General features: G+C 37.1%; 1 protein-coding gene across 4 annotated transcripts in view; it reads left to right on the top strand.

Annotated features, from left to right (window-relative positions):
- ebf1b (EBF transcription factor 1b) overlaps nucleotides 1-19,622 on the top strand; it is a 132,916-nt gene that overhangs the window by 82,154 nt on the left and 31,140 nt on the right. For all 4 annotated transcript variants that reach the window (XM_077196475.1, XM_077196467.1, XM_077196450.1 and 1 more), the window contains exons 8-10: nucleotides 1,513-1,654; nucleotides 9,128-9,258; nucleotides 14,766-14,892. In XM_077196475.1, coding sequence (XP_077052590.1) covers nucleotides 1,513-1,654; nucleotides 9,128-9,258; nucleotides 14,766-14,892 — 400 coding nt within the window. The remainder of the gene's footprint in view (nucleotides 1-1,512; nucleotides 1,655-9,127; nucleotides 9,259-14,765; nucleotides 14,893-19,622) is intronic.

Here is a 19,622-nt window from a genome sequence, read left to right as displayed (position 1 = left end):
ATATGTATGACAGGGATTGGTAGTACATTTCACAAAATAACTAGAATAATAACTAGAAATAACTGTACATTTCCTGAAGGAAATGTGAGTGGTGCTTTGTAGTTGGATGCGTGTGACTGCAAGAAAGCCGAACCATAAGTCTGTATAATGTTCTGGTGCTTAAATATTGCTTATTTGTGATGTAACACGGTTGCTAGGGTACTCTAAATGGTTGCTAGGATGTGGCTAGACATGTATCAGGGTTAAACTAATAGACTGTATGTCTGCCCAAATCAAAAAAGCCAAACTCACATGTCTCTATGATGTTCTGATTCATTTATATCCCTCTCATCTATTTTTCAGTTTAAGTCTATGGGGGATGGTTGCTAGGGTGCTGTAACTGGTTGCTAGGGTGTGGCTAAAAAAGATTTTAGTTCATTACTTATTGTCTGCTTGATAAGTCAAATGAGTGAGAGAGAATGGGTTCCTAAAGGTCCATTCACACCAAGGACGATAACTATAAAGATAACGAAAAATTTGTTAAAAATCGTTCTCAATATTAAAGAATAGCCGAGTTCACACCACAGCTATAATGATAACGGCACAGAGAAACGATATCTTTGGAATCACTTTCAGAACGATTAAAAAAAAAAAAAACATTGACAGCCAATCAGAATCCAACCTGCTGTAACAAGCTCGAGCATTTAAAGTGGCAGACAAGTGTGGCTTAGAATAAACAGAGCAATATCGTCCGCTGGTGTGGATGCTTATATAGTTATCTTTATAGTTTTCTTTATAGTTGTCGTTATTGTTGTGAACGGGCCTTTAGGCCCTGCATTTGTGTGTGAAAGTGGCAGTTGAGATTCAAATTTACAAACATTCGGTCAATGTAAAGGTCCTTGCACACTGAGTCCGAAATTCGCGTCCAAAATTTTCGCACGTTAAAAAATAAATACGACCTCACGTTATGTCAATCACGTTTACACACTGCCTACAAAACATTTGTCTGTCATAAAAAAATTCGGATTGGGTTCGATTTTCTGCGTTTTGCGCATCCGTTACAAGCATTTGATTGGTGTTTTGACAATTCAGAGCCGCCGAATAACTGATATGAAAAAACGCATGCGAAAATTTCGTACTCAGTGTGCAAGGACCTTAAGTCTGTGGGATTTTTTGGCCCACTTTTTTGTCCCCTGTGTGAACATCATTAGTCCGATCGCTTAGAAAATATACAGCAAACCTCTCAATGAGCTGGTAGATTTGACACCTCTATGACAAATGATGCGGGACGAGTAGCGCGCCAAAGTTTTATCTAGAAGAGGAATAAGTGTGATGAATAATAATAGGCAAGCACCAGAATTACTAATCGCATTACTATGTAATACTAACACTAATTACAAAGAAACAGCAAGTTACAGATTTAATTAAATATGAAATGAACGACTGAAGTAGTATTTTCTTGTAAAACATACTCTAGTATTTACAAATTAGATTTTTTTTAGTGCATTTAAGCCCTGTGCCCTTCCTTTACAGGTGGTTGTGTCAACAACAGTGAGCGTAGAAGGACACGTTCTGGCTGTTTCCGACAACATGTTTGTGCACAACAACTCCAAACATGGCAGAAGAGCTCGGCGACTGGACCCGTCAGAGGGAACGCAATCGTATCTAGAGCACGGTGAGTTACTGCGGATTTAACATCGACAGTTTAGCAGATAATTGTGATTGTATACTCAGTAACACTTTATTTTACAGTGTTCCTGTTACATGTTACATTACATTATTACTGTAGTAATAACTATAAATGATGCATAATTACATGCAACTAACCCTAAACCAAACCCCAGTCCTAACCCTATAGTAAGTGCATGCTACACAGTACTTAAATGAACAATTACACTGTAACACGGACACCTTAAAATAAAGTGTAACCGTATATTGTTATTTATTTAAATGAATCAGAATTTAAATGAGTCCTTTCTGCCTCTTTAGTCCATCCCAATTGGTTTGACAAAATTAAGAAATAGTGTCAAAGAGAGTAAGATGAAGTTGGCTCGTGTGTGAACAGGGACCCTGACAGATCATGTACATTCAGACTTTATTATACTGTGTTGAAATATTCAGTAAGTCTCTGCAAGCCACACACACAAGACTACATATTATTAATAGCGTGTTGATACAAAACTCCATCCAGTATGTGAAAATGAGTTGGTGAGAGATAACGCTTCGCTGTCGGAGTCGTCTGCGAGCTTTGGCCTTTTAAGTCACTTCTCCAGTGGTGCGGAGAGAGTAAAAGATGAAGCAGAGATTAATTAAAGCACTAACCTGTGCCCTCCCTCATTCCTTTAACCCATCCCTCCGTCTGCAGAAATTACTATGGTGGTGTTTAATTGAATACAGAGGATAAGATGTATGCATAAAGCCAGATACATTAAATGCAAATGCACAGATTTTTAAGTATGGGGCAGAACCATGGTGGATACTCCAAGGTACTACTAAGTATTATACATTACCATGGTACCGTTTCTTATATGTGTATACTGTAGACTCGACTCCAATAGACTTATTCCAATAATGTGTGTTGCTAAGCTAACAGCATCATTCCCCTGTAAGTATAAAAATACAAACACGAATACTGGATAAATTCCTGATCTTGAACAATTTCATCACTTTTCCGTATTTTTTCATTTATAATCAGCATTTCTTTATCTTAGAGGATTTTTTGCAAACTGCTTTAAGCTAAGAGACAATAGAAGTTCAGCTTTGGCACACGTTACATCTGAAATCGCCCTCTCATTCATTGGTCCCTACATTACTCCACTAATATAGTCCGCTGAATGAGTGAATGAAAACGAGTGAGAGAATTTGGACACTGCTGTTGAGTGTTTATCAGCGGTACACTCATTATTGTGTTATGGGACAGAATAAGTGCTCTCGAAATTGTCCATAATGGTTTCAGAGACCAATACAAATGGCTGTAAAATACAAATTAATACATTTCTGATGATCATTGGTCTCCTCTATGTTTGGTTCATCACTCAGATGTTGATTTTGTCCTTGGCTACTTCCTGTTGGCAGATGTGGCAAATTCTGTTGTTATTGAGGCACACTGCATATTATTTGTCAGTATACACTCCCCTTGATATCCTGCTGACGTAATGCATCGGAAAATCCCACGTTTGACTCCACATCCATCACAATGGATTACTGATGACTAACAGTTTGCTTAAATAATGTATGTTGAAAATTGTCTCAGAAATGTAATTTCTTACTCATTCTCTTGAAAATAAAAAGCAATTTTATGGCTCTTAAAAAGCAGAACGCAGTCTTTCCCTCAAAGGGGTCTTTGTCTTGGATTATCTGTTTTTTTTTATTGTATGGCTAGAGTCTCTTGGTGGAGTTTAGCTTTAGCATTAGCGTCAGCATTCCCAGAGCCCATCTGTGCAAGTCCGAGCCCACGTTGACGTGCTTTACAAAGATGCTTGAAGTATTTATCTAGATGCCCGACCAATCCAATCAGTGTCCCATTTAGCCTGTCAAGGATTTAGATGTCCAGGGAAATTTGTTGGATCTGGGTGGAAGAACAGAACATATGATGTGGTGATTTACGGTCGTAGATGAATATGGTGTGATAAGCTGTGATGGTCTCTTGGGGTCTGTGGCCGCGTGCTGGCGGCTTCAAGCGCTATCAGGAGGTCTGTTTGCATTTGGATGAAAGACAGAAAGTACAGATTTACAGATTGTACTGAGAGTAGGCCTTTGCTTTTTTATTATTATTATTTTGGTTAGGGTTTCAGTTTATTGCATTTCAGATGAATATGCCCAGGACATCAGTTTAAATCTGCAACCTTAATTAATGGTTCTTGTTAAGTTTGGCTGTTTGGCAGGTCATAAAATGGCTAAAAAGAATCTCACAGACAATTGTGGCGGCACTTTTTTTTTTTCTCTACTGCGTGTAGCTTCTATTAGATTTAGTGGTATATTATTTATAAAGGTGGTGCAGATTGAATTACGAGAGAAGGGATGATATTAATTGTGGTTATCATGGTCGAGATTCTAATGGGCCCTGGAATGTTTCATTAAGACAACAGCAGTGAGAATGAACTCAATCGGGGCAACTTCGACAACAACTGGCTGGATGTATTTATCTCCTGGAGCTGTAGGTTGGTGTGTGACCCCAAATACTCCAGCCTACAGCATTAAATGAGTTTATAAGAAAGGGAAAGCAGGAAAAATGGCTCAGCTGAATGCATCCCAGCGGAAGACAGTCTCTCTGTCCCAGAGCACCAAGCACAAACCCTAGGGACACGGAAAGGGGATGCAATCTGTCCATGGTGCACTAATGTGTATGTGTGTGCTACACACCTTATGTGGGCAGTGATTTTATATTCACTGATTTGTTTCTGTGTTGGTCCATACAGATTTTAGTTCTTTAGTTTTTAGTCAAATTGGATTTTTTTAATTTCTTTTGCTGTATTTACTTTTAAATGTATTGACCTGATGGACAAATCAAAACACACCACCTTTCTATAGCCAAGCTTCACCAGTTGAGCTACAGGAACTATTGTTTATTATTATTGCTGTAATGAATATTAATAATACTATTAAAATTGATCATTCAGATTGTTAATAAGGCCATTCCTGGTATGCAGTGCCTGTGAAATACATATCGTCACATGACGGTGTCACCTCGAATGAACTTTTACCATTTTTTGACATTTTTTATAAATTATTGAGTACTTATCTTTTTGTAGTTTTATCAAACAGCATGGGACGTTTTACCACAGAACAGCCCAGAATTCTTATAGTGATAAAAATTAGGAACCTACTTTTGTTATTTAAAGGGATTTTGCTTAATTAAGACTAACAGGATTGAAAGTGAATTTGACAACAGGACAAACCCTTAAACTGATTACCTATTATGATAACAAACACTTTCTTGAATGATCTTGAACCCCCCCAATTCCCTTAAATGTGTGTTTGGTTGTAATTTTACAATGTAAAATTGTTAGTTGAATATTTTATCCAACATATTAAGACATGAAATGACATGTACTGCATAACAGAAATTGCCTAATATTTATCTGATTAGTTGTAACTTTTGTTGTGTTTTGGTGCTGTATTGTGTCTATCAAAGTGTAATTACTCAAATGTGTGTTGCCCTGTGTTCGTACCTCTGTCTTTTGCTTTTGTGTTTTGTGTGCGAGACTTTTTACATTGCAAATTAAATGTGTGTGTGTGTGTATGTGTCGGAGCAGCATGGTGAGCAGATGGCATAGAGAAAGCCACAGAAAGTTTAATCCTATCAGATGGATTCATGCGTCTCCATCTGCTTAATCCAGCTACCATTTCAGCCTCCGCCAAAAACCTCCACTCACGCCAAGATTACCACCACAGATTGCACCTCATCTTCCCTACTTTACCACCCCACCAAACGCCAAAGTGTGCGCGCATGTGTCTCATTTCACCCTCCAGGTCTGGATTTTTTTCCTTTTTAGCATCTGACATAATCATGACATGTAAAAAGCGAAGATTAACATGTGTTTACAGAACACGAGAAGTTGTTCTTTTCAGTAATCTAAAGCTGCTTGTGATTTGGATTTAGGGATGTTTTTCAAATTACAAAAGGGAAAAATATAAATATTGGCCACAGATTAAGCTTTTTGCCTTTGAGCTTTTAAATATGATAGCATTTGGGAATTGAATAAACAAATGATTGATTTTTCAAAAATGTCCTTTGTATTTAAGAGTCCAGATGTTTTTTTAAAGATTCAAAAGAACTTTACTCAATGAATTATTTTCAAAATACTGATGTTTATTACTTTAACAGATATATTTACATGGTACTTGACAAATAATAATAATAATAAATAATAATAATAATAATAATAATAATAATAATAATAATAATAATAATAATAATAATAATAATAATAATAATAGCTAATTTTAAAAAACACTAATGATATTATTATAGTTAATTATAATAATGATATCCATGATCATATCCATACAATATCATGGAAACTGCAAAATAAATGGTATTTGTGGAAATATTTTGAAGAATTTAAACACCCTTAAATTTTACAAATAAGTTCCACGCATCATTTATTAATATTTAGGCTAATCGGAGTAATAATTGTAGAAATTCTACAGATTTGCCTGTAAAAGTACTGTAGAAAAAAGTAACTGATTAACTGATTAATTACATTTATTTTGGTGACACTTTATTTCGATGGTTCACTTTAGACATTCTACTAACCATGTAACTTTGCAACTACATGTCAACTACCAATCATTAGAGTATTAATAAACTGTTAGGTTATTAGTAGAATAAGTTGACGTTGCAAAGTTACTTATAGTCAGTAAAATGTCTGTTGGGGGACCATCAAATTAAAGTATTACAGTACCTATATTTTTACTGTTTTTTTTAAGGTAGACATGATGAAACACTGTTTGTGCCTGTTTTGTTGGACCGCATGAATACTGTCATTGGGCAACATGTTTGACATGTTTCTCACGCCACTTGACTGTTTATATTCACTGTAACTTCAGTCTTTTAATGATTCCACCAGTTTTCCCATGCGTCATCAGCAGCCCTTAGCGAGACAGCTGAGCTTAGCCTAGCAAGGATACAATATATCTTACCCCACTTGCATCTCACAGCGTGTGGATCTAACAGTCGTGCTGGCCCATCACAACTCGTCCTCTCTTTATTTCTCATTACTGTGAGTGACGCTTTGGCATTTGGGAGCTAAATGCAGGTAAACGCCGGCTGGCTAAATTGCTTTCTTTGCCCCCTGCTAGCACGAGACTCCACGTCTCGGAGGGGAGCAGACAGCTCTAATAAGGAAACTGACCTTTCTCCGTGGTGGTCCCTTTCTCACTCAGCCCCTGATCCTCAGCCGCCGCGGAGAGCAACAAACAAAACACGCTAAACGAGCTGCTGTACCTCGACGCCCGGTGACAAAAACACGTGTCTCCTACTGCAAGAGGCCTAAGGTCACCTTATCTACACAAAGAACGTACAAACACACATTAATGTTAAAATCTACTTTTAGGACACTTGAAGAATTGATAAGTAGGTATTCAATTTAGTTTGTTGCGTCAAAATTTGGTCATTTTGTTTAGTTGTCTTTTAACCAAAAAAACTATTTTTTCAAGATCTGACATCCTCACTTGTTTCACCAGTGTTCAATTTTATGAAAATTTGTTTCTGTGGGCACACTTTCTTTGCACATTTACTACTTTATTTCATTTATCCTCTAACAATGCAACACAGAAGAATTGTTATTTTTGTCCTTTTTTGTGAAATGTCATTAAAGGTATGGTAGGCAATTTCCGGAGTGTCTAGCGATAGCAAGTTAGTTTTGCAAGCATGAAATCCCACCCTCCCTTCAGAGCGTCTCCAAAGCCACGCCTTCTTCAAAACACATGAACGCACACAGAGTTTGCAAAGCGTCACAAGACAAGACACGCTGTTAAACTATCTCATGTCTCAAAGCGCATAACATTACAATAATAATGAAAAAACAACTTAAAGACCGCTGCCCTGCACCACCTGACTGCTGCAGATTCATTTCGCTGTTGATAGTGTCGCCATTGAAACACATACATTCGAGTCACGAACCGCTTATTAAGAAATTACAGTAATTATTGCGTGAACGCAGCATAAGCTGGTTGTTTTGGTTCAGAAGGAACTGTAGAAGGTGGCTGCTGTTTTGGTGCTCGGTGGCTGACGTCTGTCTAACTCTGCATAGCATGAAACACGCTGATGACGTGTGATGTCTCCACAAACAGGTGCGTGGAGGTATGGAAATACACATTGACAGGCAGGTAGGACATCGTATCATTGCATTCAGACCGAATTCAATGATTGGACAAACATTTTATGGTCCTACGCCTTCAACAGATGATATATATATACATTACACTTAACTTAGTGATTGCTATCAGGATGTAAAGAGACTTTCAACCAGAATAAAAAAAATAAAATTAAAATTAAAATTAGGAACAATTTCACCTACCCTGCCTTTAATATTTCTACCACATTATAATTTTTACACATATTTGTTTTTACTAAAATTACCAACTCTTTTGTCTAGCAGAGGCCTTTTATGTGTCTTAAATACAAACATTTAAAGCTTGATTGGAAATGACGCACAGCAAAAATGTTCTACTGATGAGTGAAAATTACCTTGAACTATAGGACAATTGATCAAAATGATTTCTTTATAACATTCTAATGCTTATTTAACTCTTTGTTTAGAATATCATAATATATCAAATGTTTCTGACCGAATTTTATACTTAAAGATAAAGACTAAAGGTCTGGATCTGGAAAAAGAGTAAAACAACAAAATATATAAAACATAAAGGCATGATAAAAAGTTGAAATCTTTTTTAAATTAAAAAAAAAATCAATCATTGGGACATTGAAAATGCAACATAAATAGTTTAAGAAACCCAAAAACCATTATCAGAAAACTGTGCTAAATCGCGGCATAAATATTTTACATGACTCTATTGTCAACCATGAAAAATGGCCTTGTAACAAATGAATTGTAGTACGTATTGGACACTGCATCCTTCTAGCTAAAAGAGTAATAAACCTTTTGGCAGTCTGGCCCATAATTTAAGGCATTGTCTCACTGTTCTGCATTTCCTTGCTATGCCCTCAAAGTATGGCTATGCAACTCAGGCGTAGTGTCGGATGGAAATTCCATGTAAGTGATCCTTTGTTTTTATGCCTAATGTGTGCTATGAGAGCTGTGAAAACCACCGACACTTTTCCAGAGCGTGTGGTATGGGACTCTTAGTTGGATCCAGCTGTGTGAGTTTTCTCTGTGACATTTGTGTGTTTTTGGTTTCCTGCACTGGCCTTGAAGTAAGAGACTGAGAGGTGTCAAGACTTCCCTCAGAGCCCAGGAAATAAACTACATTCAAACGACACCTTCAACCCCGAAATCTGCAACCGCCACACTAATGTTGATCCTGAATGTGAAGAAGTTCTCAATAAAACTTATAATCATGGACAATTAATGCTAGTGCTGGGTCACTACAGTACACTACTAAGCACAAATGCTCAATCTTGTTTTGTTTTTATTTTTCTCCTTCCTCCAAATTGGTCCTGTGGTGTTTCTGGACGCAGCTGCACCTTGTATCAAAGCCATCAGTCCCAGTGAAGGCTGGACAACAGGAGGTGCTACTGTCATCATCATTGGAGACAACTTCTTTGATGGACTGCAGGTCATCTTCGGCACCATGTTGGTCTGGAGTGAGGTAAGCTTACAAGTCATTCCTATCTGTCCAGGAGAACTTTGGATTTTCTCACTGATTGTTGCTACAATCTCATTATAATCATAGGTGTTTGTTCATAAAGCGTGGTTCTAGTCATTTTTGCGTGTTTGCATTGATACTGAAACATACTTATTGACATATACAGAAACATATTGACAACATCAATATACTTAAAGTCGGCATGAAACAGAAATTGAGAGTATTTTTCTTCTTGTTGTGATCCAAGTGAAACGGCTAACATTTATTGATTAATGGCATTAATATATATTTTAACTTAAGAGTTGATTAAGGTTGGGGTTAGTTTTGGTGCTCAAATATACACTTCCCGGCCAAAAAAAGTTGCTGTTTGGATTTAAAAAGGCAAAGAATATAGAATATATGATTAGATTATTATTGCAGTGATTATTATGTTTCTAGCATGTTATGTTTGGCAACAGTTCTTAACCCTAATTGATGGAGTGTGTAGCTTTTTATTTCTTAAGCAAGCATGTAGGAAGACACATCACGGCCATATACCAGGATGACAATGTCAAGATTCATCAAGGTTCAACGTCAAGTCAAGTCAAGTCATCCTCATTTATATAGCGCTTTTAACAATGTAGATTGCTTCAAAGCAGCTTTACAGAGATAAACATATAATTTAAGGTAACAGAGATTGGTTTGGTTTTATAGTGGTTCTTGAAAAATGTTTTTTCCAGCTAAAGTTAGTTTTGATTGATTCACTTCCGTCTAAATGATCATTTGTTATTAAATTAGGGGCCGCTAAGACGACACCGTTCTCTCTAAACAGACTTTAAACCTGAACCTGTGAGAGACGCTGATGTCGTTCACATTCGCATTAAGAATTGATTCTATAGTTATGTGCGTTTGAATATATGTGCGCAGGTTTGTAATTCCTTACAAACCATGCCTAAACAAACTACTTGTCTTGTGTATAAATTTTGATGCAGAATTTTATTTATCTTATCACTTTGGGTAGGTACGCGAACTGAAAAATTCCACAACGCTTTATCTGTAGAGTGGTATAGGGATCCTCCATAGGGAGAGGCTAGTTGGCACTTCAGCACTGCATTGTCATCGGGTCCAGGCGAAAGTCCTTCGTCAGATCTGGAAACGGCCTGGATCCGGCAGGCTGCGGGAAAACCTCGGGATAAACAAAGACTCTAAAATTAGCGTAGATGCCATTCTTCTTATGATGTAACGAGTACATCAGGATTTAAGGGAAGTGTTCCCAGTTCCGGCTGACCTAATCTAAGCAGCCTAATATTGAATTATAGAAGTCTATAGAGTGTTATGTGAATGCTAGGTCAAAGAGATGTGTTTTTAGTCTAGCTTTGAACTGACAGACTGTGTCTGCTTCGCGGACAATGTTAGGAAGATTGTTCCAAAGTTTTGGTGCTAAATAGGAAAAGGATCTACCGCCAGCAGTCGATTTAGATATTCTAGGTATTATCAACTGGCCAGAACTTTGAGATAGCAATAGACGTGAAGGACTATAATGTGTTAAGAGCTCGCTCAAGTACTGGGGAGCTAAACCATTTAGTGTTTTGTAAGTAATCAGCAATATTTTAAAATTTATACGATGTTTAATAGGGAGCCAATGCAGTGTTGACAGAACCGGGCTAATATGGTCGTACTTCCTGGTTCTGGTAAGAACTCTAGCGGCTGCGTTTTGGACCAGCTGTAGTTTGTTTATTAAGCGTGCAGGGCAACCACCCAGTAGAGCATTACAATAATCTAGCCTTGATGTCATGAACGCATGAGCTAGTTGTTCCGCATTTGTCAATGAGAGCATATGACGTAATTTAGATATATTTTTAAGATGGAAAAATGTGGTTTTACAGACACTAGACACATGACTTTCAAATGAAAGATTGGTATCAAAGAGCACACCAGGTTCCTAACTGACGACGAAGACTTGACAGAGCAGCCATCAAGTGTTAGACGGTATTCTAGGTTATTACGTGTGGAAGTTTTTTGTCCAATAATTAGAATCTCTGTTTTTTCAGAATTTAGTAGTATGAAATACCTAGGTATCCAATTTTTGATATCAACTATGCATTCCGATAATTTTGTGAATTGGTGAGTTTCGTTAGGTTTGGTAGAAATATAGAGCTGAGTATAATCAGCATAACAGTGAAAGCTAATTGTGTGAAAGAATGGTTGGGAGGAGCATGAAGAATCATTTTCACACATGAATCGGCACCTCTGAAAGTCATTGGGATGTGCTGGAAAAGACTTTACAGAGTGCTCGACTCTCGCATTATCAATACAAGATCTTAACCACAAATTGAAGCACCTCTTGATGGAAATAACAACTTAAAATTATCACATAAAAAGTGATAATAGTGAGGCAAAAAGACAAAATAGTAGTACCAAGTAATAATTATTAGATACAAATGAATACTTTTGAGATAATATTAAGCTTGTAAGTCTAAGTATCTAATAATTATTACTTGGTATGTCTATTTTGACTTTTGAGTTGAATTTTGAGTTTTCTCAATTGATTTAGTCAAAGTTCAAATAGACTTGATTTAGTTTAGCTGAACAAAAGCCCTCCTGTGTTGTTATTTAAATAGCTTATTTAAAGCCATCGCCTTTCACCCATTCTATCAGAATACATTAGCGTTAGGTCAGGCTGACATTATGCAGGTGATTAAGTTACTGTGCTTAAGTGATTAAGAAATGTAATACTTTTAATAGCTACTCAATTGTTTTCACATATCGTTGTTCAAGAAATTGAGCAGCTTGTGTAACACTGGCTAAATGCTCAATAACAACAGGTTTAAAGATGCTTAAATAGGTGGTGGTGAATCACATACACAAACACATTGATCTTGAGTGTTTTAGAGTACTTCTCTCTTCAGACAGCCACTCTTCATGAGCACTACAGAGTGTTCATCACATTCACAGCACCAACCCTGATACAATTTTCCCACTGCATACTGAACAACCCTCTTTCATCTGTTGATGCTAAGTGCTATTAGCTTTCAGAGAAACAAGCTAATGAATGTGTGTGTGTGTGTGTGTGTGTGTGGTTATGATGAACTACATCTGGTAACGATTAAATACATTGTGCTGAAATCTCCCTATAGCGGTTCCTGTGGACCTCGTAACCTTGTGACCTTTACCTCCTGACCCCATGACCCCCATACACGGGGGGCCCATCAAGAGCCACGTAGTTCCCTTCAGCTGCAGTGCCAGTGGGGATCTGATTACCACAGATAGCATCTAACGAGGGAGGAAGAGAATAAGAGCAGGGGAGGGTCCAAGAAAGATCTTTTTCTTTCATTCTTTTCGACTCTACATAGGCAGCAACTCTGATTTACTCACAGTTGATTTCAGAACAGTTTGACATTAGCATGTTGCTATGCTAACATGATACTCCAATAGGCATAAAAACACACAAATATTGGGTAAACTAGTATATTTTTTAATTAGTTTGTTTGATCTATTTTTAGTGATACTTTTAACGTCAGTAATGAATGGATTACTCTTGTAGTCAATAGTTGATTTTGGAATAGCACACTAGCATGCTACTCTTACTATTTCTGTCATAGCCTTTACCTTAAAGGCGCTCTAAGCGATGTCGGGTGACGTCACTTCTTGTTGACGTTTAAAGTATTGTCAAATAAAACGGAGGCTAGCTAGACCCTCCCTCCTCCTCATCCGCGCAGTAACCCCCCAAATCCTTCTTGTCGGTTATTGGCTGAAACAGTTTGTTATGTTTTGTGGTGCGGGTTGCTACAGTTTGTTTTTGTTGCCGTTTGTGGAGCCTGGGGTGTCTATAGAGACCGTGTTTGTTTACAGTTAGTTCAGGGGACAGGCATCTAGCGGATAGTGAGGAGATGTTTGCTGTATGTGACAAAAAATATTTTGGCCTAAAAAACGCGTGACATCGCTTAGAGCACCTTTAAATAGAATTCATAATGGCATATCCATCAACATTTATCTTGACTCCTTTTGCCATTTTTTTTCACTGTGCATTCTGGGATTGTCTTGGCTAGAATTTGGAAGAGAAATTAAGTATCTTTAGTGTTGTCAAAAATATAGATATTTCGGTATCGATACTGAAATATCTGAAACGGTTCCAGTACTCCTTTTCTGCAGTATCGATACACCGATACCAGCTGCGTGTTCTTGCTCTCTCTTCTCTCCGGCACACAACGCTCTGGTTGAATAGTGCTTGTATTGCACATAATTTTAAACATTCCGGCAGGTTTCACGCTCACACCAAAAACGTGCGCACCACTGATCTATATAAGTGCCGTTCTCATAAAGCTGCCTCGAGAGTGAAAATTTTACTTCTTTTTTGGCTTGTTATGCTTAAACAGTCAAAAACTTATTATGCTGATATCTTGCTGATTATTCTGGTGAAAATATTCAGTTTTGGAACGTAAATTATTGAGAGAAATCGCATGGTGTGTTACAGTATATTGGATCCGTGCATAAGCTCTTAAAGTGACAGCATCCTAATAAACCTGCTGCTGTTTGTCATGTTAATCAAAGAACAAAAGACAAGGAGAAAAACACCCGCTGCTCTTGACTGAATAACTTTTGTAACTTTAATTGTAAGCATTAATCTTTATTTAATTTTTACAATAACAACTATCCAGTGTAATTTTACATTTGCATAACACTAGATATCTTAGAAGTCAGCATAATTTTGCTGTTTGGAAGGCCTTTGCATCCGGAATGCGTCTTAGACCATAAATGCTGTCAGGCTAGGACGTCGCCCTGTTTACTGAGACACATTTTCAAAGAGGAAGATGTTTTAGACAACAGCTCAAATGAACCACATGCATATAGACTGAGATGCTGAAAGACAGTGTGCTGTTAATTACGTCTCTGAGGAGCTCCACCTGTCCTCTGCCAGCATTCATTTACACCATCCCTTCACCACCCACCATAAACAGCCTGATACTGATTAGACACACATACAAACACACACATGGCACACACGCAGTCAGATTGTTTACTGATCAGAACTGGATCAAAGAACATAATCAGCCAGGGCAAATGAACACACAAAACACAACTAGCATCTGCAAACAAATGCTGCCAGAGCTTTTCTCATAACGAACTTCACTCTTCAGAGATTTTTTTTTTTTTTTTTTTTATCAGCTAGTGGTTTTTAGTGGATCTATGAAGTCAGTTCCTCTCAAATGCCTGTTGCCTTTCAAGTCACATGTCAGGATAGTCACTAATGAAAGATTTGGGACTGTGTTTGTCGGCACACCATCATTTTCCTGCAGCTTCAGAGCCATTAATCGAGTCACATGGCATTTATAGCTCTGATGATTGGCTCAAAAGAACCTGGCTGCATAATTGAGTGCCCACGAGCAAAAATGGCCGATTTCAATTCTCACACTTCCTGTGGCAGCCGAGCAACTTCCATTGAGGGGAACGGGAATGCTAATGGATAGCTTTCTCTAGGTATCATATACCTCTTTGTTTCTAACATCCTCTCTCTGATTTTCTCCTCACAGCTCATCACACCTCATGCCATTAGAGTTCAGACCCCTCCTCGTCACATCCCTGGGGTGGTAGAGGTCACGCTCTCCTATAAGTCCAAACAGTTTTGCAAAGGCACACCAGGAAGATTCATCTACACAGGTAAGCCGTTTCATCTCAAAACAAGAAAGATACAACTTTTGGCTTGTTTCAAGTATATAAAAACAGGTTGGTCACAGGAAAGGTGTGATTTTACTTTATTAATGGTTTAAAACAATAATACAGGCCCCAAAAACTCATTCCCTTCCATTGGAGGAAAGACCTGGGTTATATCTAGGGAAAGAAAATAGACTATCTAGCAACAAACAGAACACCTGGAAAACACTTAAATAAACCTAACAACTGTAAAGCAATGTGCCTAAAAGAACTCTGAACACTTTAGCAACTGAATTGGAATGCCCGGAAAATTACCCACAATAACATATAAGACCTTTGCATTTTCTTAAGAAAATGTTAAAATCTAGTAATTCTATTATTATGATTTGAATATGGTAAAATATATATATATATATATTTTTTTTTGAGTGATGATATATTTATAGAATTATGTATTACTTTTTTCATTTTAATATATATATATATATATATAATTTAAAATTTGAGAATGTTTTTATGTTTATATGTGTATACATACTTTTTTGTTTGAATATTTATGATATATATATATATATATATATATGGAGTATGTGCTATAAGTAGGATTATTGTGGATTTTTTTCACTAACGCACACACACACACACACACACACACACACACACACACACACACACACACACACACACACACACACACACACACACACACACACACACACACACACACACACACACACACACACACACACACACACACACACACACACACACATACACACTCACACTCACACTCACACATAACCACGCTCCATTAAGAAGGACAGCTTTGTTAGCTTAATTACTGTTGATGGAGAGAATATAACAGCTAATGCTCATAAAACCTGTTACAATAAAGGAAGTAAACAAGCTGCACTTTATAGGCCTCCATATTGAAACTATTTAAACAGTGAAACAAACTGAGGAACCGTGCAGTTTACATGGAACCATTAAATGTGTAAATACACAAGCAAACACAAAACTGTCTCAGTTAAGTTTGGCATAGATCTACACGACACAAATGACTGATTTCTCATACAATGTGTACACTGTTGGACATGTATGTTTATACACTGTATACAACTGTTAGACAAATTAAATATTTTAAGAGTGTATTTTACAAAGTACACAGGGCCAAAAATTTACATAAAAACACCCACACAATCATATGAAAAGATGACCTTTTGTCGCTAGTGTTAGTTTTGTCAGCTATTTTTTATGTAGTCTTAGTCTAATTTAGTCTTTTTTTCGAATGTAGTTTTTTTTGTCCACGTTTTCTTTAGTCAACAATGGCATGTTTTCACAGACAGAACTTAGCAGTGAAATTCCTAATAGTAATTCCAATAATTCCAAATTAAATTGATGTTTTTCTATTAAAACAACAGCATGAAACACTTTGCATGGTCACTGAGAGTAAGTGCATTTATTCAGCAAACAGATCCATGTTTGGATTTATTATATTTCATCACTGAGAAGGTTTGATCACAGATTTAGTCACAGTAAACCGCGCAAGCTGCTCGTAAAGGAACACAGACACGTTCATTTAAACAAAATATCTCGAATGGAGATTGTTAAACTCCAGCTTACTTGTTTGTCATTGTTTTCAGATAATCGGCAGCACTTCGATAGTGTAGAGAGAGTGCGTGTGCATGGTTGCCAGATTGCAAAGATTAAGTAAAACACTGGGCAGAAAATGTATCCCTTTAAGAGAAAAGCTCTGATTGGGGGATTTAAGCTTGTGACATCTGGCAACCGCAATCATGAAAGCTTTTAGTAGAGGTTTGTACTGTAATATTTTGTCTCTTTTTTTGACAAAATAGTTTTTTGTCAACTATCGGCAACGATATTGCATGTTAATATAGTCACAGTTATCGCTTAATGACCTTGGTGTCAACTCGTTATCATCTTGTTTTGGTCATGAAAAAAAAAAAGTTCCTGACAAACTTTTTTTTATCAAACTTTTCGTTAACAAATTGAACACTTTTCCTGCTACAGTGTTCATGAGACAAAGCAATTGCGCTTTGGTCTTACCTCATACTCCAACCTGATCAATGCCTACTTCCATGAGGTCAAAGATCAGCTCGCTGGTTAATTTCATGTTTATTTTATTCTGTTGTTTTTTGTTTGTACGTCCTCGCTGGTGTTAAATCATCACACACACCCGCACAAACAAGAGGACACACTTGAAAGTGATTCTAAATCAAAGGCAAATTAAAAGAGAAAAATAGCTGATCTGGTGCACAGATGGATCTTTTGAGAGGGCGACGGACTCGTTCCAGTGAGAAAGAGAGAGGGAAATGTGCGTCCACAGAAGTGCCACGATAGACATGGTTAAAGAGTTGTAGGTGGCAACCAGTGACATTCGAAGGGAGACACAGATGGCAAATTTATTATTTTATTTATTTCACCCACTGCTATGAGTATATCAGTAATTTCTCTCAAACACATTCAGAATTTTTTTGGAAATAGAAGCAAATGTAGTGAAATTCATGCCTTTTAGCATCAATCTTCAAACTTCAAACGGGTAATATTCAGTTTTTTAAACTTACGGCAACTGTTACCTTACTCTTAAATGAACTCAAGTTGCCACCTTTTGGGGCATCACCAACGTTAAGCAACTGGCACACGAAGATGGCAGCTGGCATGGGTATTAGAAGTACCCAGCAGACAGCTGGCGATGCTAATCAGCCTCTGTTAGCTGAGACGCTAGCAAAGGCTATTTGCATAGAACACTAGCAAGAACTCAGAACTAATTGAATCAATACAGGCAAAGCCACGGACGCCTCCCGCCAGGCTCTGGCTGGGCATTAATCAATGGCTACCTGGAAACTACAACTGCAGTCGGAATCTATAAATGGCCAAATCAGTCAACCACAACAAGAACGTAAGTTGAACGTAAGGTCTTGCAGACAATGACACAAGAGAATCTGTGCTTTTTATGTTAGAAATACATGTCAAGATTAGTTTTAGATTTTTTTGTAACACAATTAAGTTACAAAACAGAGTTTTTTTTTGTTAAACAGCTTGACAGAACACAAAGGAATAAAAAAGAAGGCACATTGTTCTCATACAAGTACATGCAATACACTTGAGATACTTCTTTAAATGCTCCTTTAAGAGTTTCCTTGCTTAAAAAAACTGCCAGTTAAGTTGGTTCATGGTTTAAACTGGTCTAGTTTATCTCCCACCATGGTAAACTGGTGTTCTGCTGGTTTAGCTTATCTGCCGGACTCCTAGGCTGACCAGCTGCACCATCACACTAGACAAAGAATTTGCAATATATCACTACGGTATTGGTTATCGGTCAGATTTAGAGATTTTTGTGCTGGATATTTAATTGTGTTATGCTCATTTTCCATGTTTTTTTACATTTAGATAACCTTTGCCATCATTAGTGCTTATTTAGTTGATCTTAAAAAAAACATAGTTAAATGCTCATTAAATTGCTAAATAATCTCAAAATGAATACCCATTTTTCATATTTAATGTCATTTTGTGTTGTAATGCTATGGTGACTAAAATCCCCAGCTTTTAAATAAATTTGATTATATGTATTTGTATGTAACGGAGACCAGCTAGTATAAGAGCTGTGCAAGTAAACCCTCACTCCCCTGTCCTCAAGAGGCACACTAGCGACTGACGCTATAGTCTGCGCTCTTTAGCATCCTTGTTAGTGCGCCCGCCTACCATGCCGGAAACACCGGATTGAATCCCGCTTAGAGCTGTGCTGTAAAAAATTATTTGATCAGTAAGTTATGACAACATATGTTTTTACATTGCTTTAACTTATCAAAATAAGTTGAGAATATTTTTTTGTTATACAAGATTCAACAACATTTTTAAGTCAGTTTATTTGTAATTTAAGTTTAAATGGCTTAAACATCCAAGTTGATTGTACTTAAAAATTAAAGGCAGCAACTTATTTAAAAAAATTTTTTTACAGTAGAACCAGCTGATATATTGGTGCCATGACCCGGATGGGAGTGAGGTTAAATATATATAATATTTATTTGCACAATAGTACATCATTTTAATATCAGCAATAACATGAACAATGTTATTGGTTTATCAGTATCGGCCAGAATTGTACTGTTTCTGCATCCCTATATCTGACTGACCTCAACAGTGAAAATAACTTGGTGACCAGCTAAGACCTGCAAACCACTTTAGTCTGGTTTAAGCTAGTTTTTTTTTCGTTTTTTTCAGCAGGATTTCTCTGTCCGTCTCTCTTTCTCTCATCCTGGTGTTTCAGTTGTACTAGACACCGTATACAGATCCCTGGGGACAAACTAATACATCTCATATAATTGACAGTGTAGGTTCTGTGTCACTTCTCAAACTGAATGTCAGCGGTGTGTGTTTGTTAGGAGGAAGTGCAAAGTGCCAATCGATAAACCATTGGAGCAACAGAGACAAATCCTGCCTATGGAACTGCCATAACATTCATAGGAATCATAGAACCAGATCTGAGAAAGAAAGGCCATTTTTCCGTTCAGTTGCCCATTTCACACACTTTCTTCAGTTTCATAATTTTGAGATTGATATTTCCAAACAGTAATGCCAGACCACTACTTTGCTACTTTCCTATCAATACTTTCTTTCAAAGTGTTCATAAACTGCATTCGCAACCCAATTTACTTCCATGATGAAACAGAATTTCAATCAAATCAGAAATTGATTAGAAAGTGAAACGTGAGTGG

Source organism: Siphateles boraxobius, unplaced genomic scaffold, assembly GCF_051911475.1.
Source record: "Siphateles boraxobius isolate OS27281-9 unplaced genomic scaffold, OSU_SipBor_1 11, whole genome shotgun sequence".
Taxonomy (NCBI): domain Eukaryota; kingdom Metazoa; phylum Chordata; class Actinopteri; order Cypriniformes; family Leuciscidae; genus Siphateles; species Siphateles boraxobius.
This window is presented reverse-complemented; position numbering and strand designations above follow the sequence as displayed.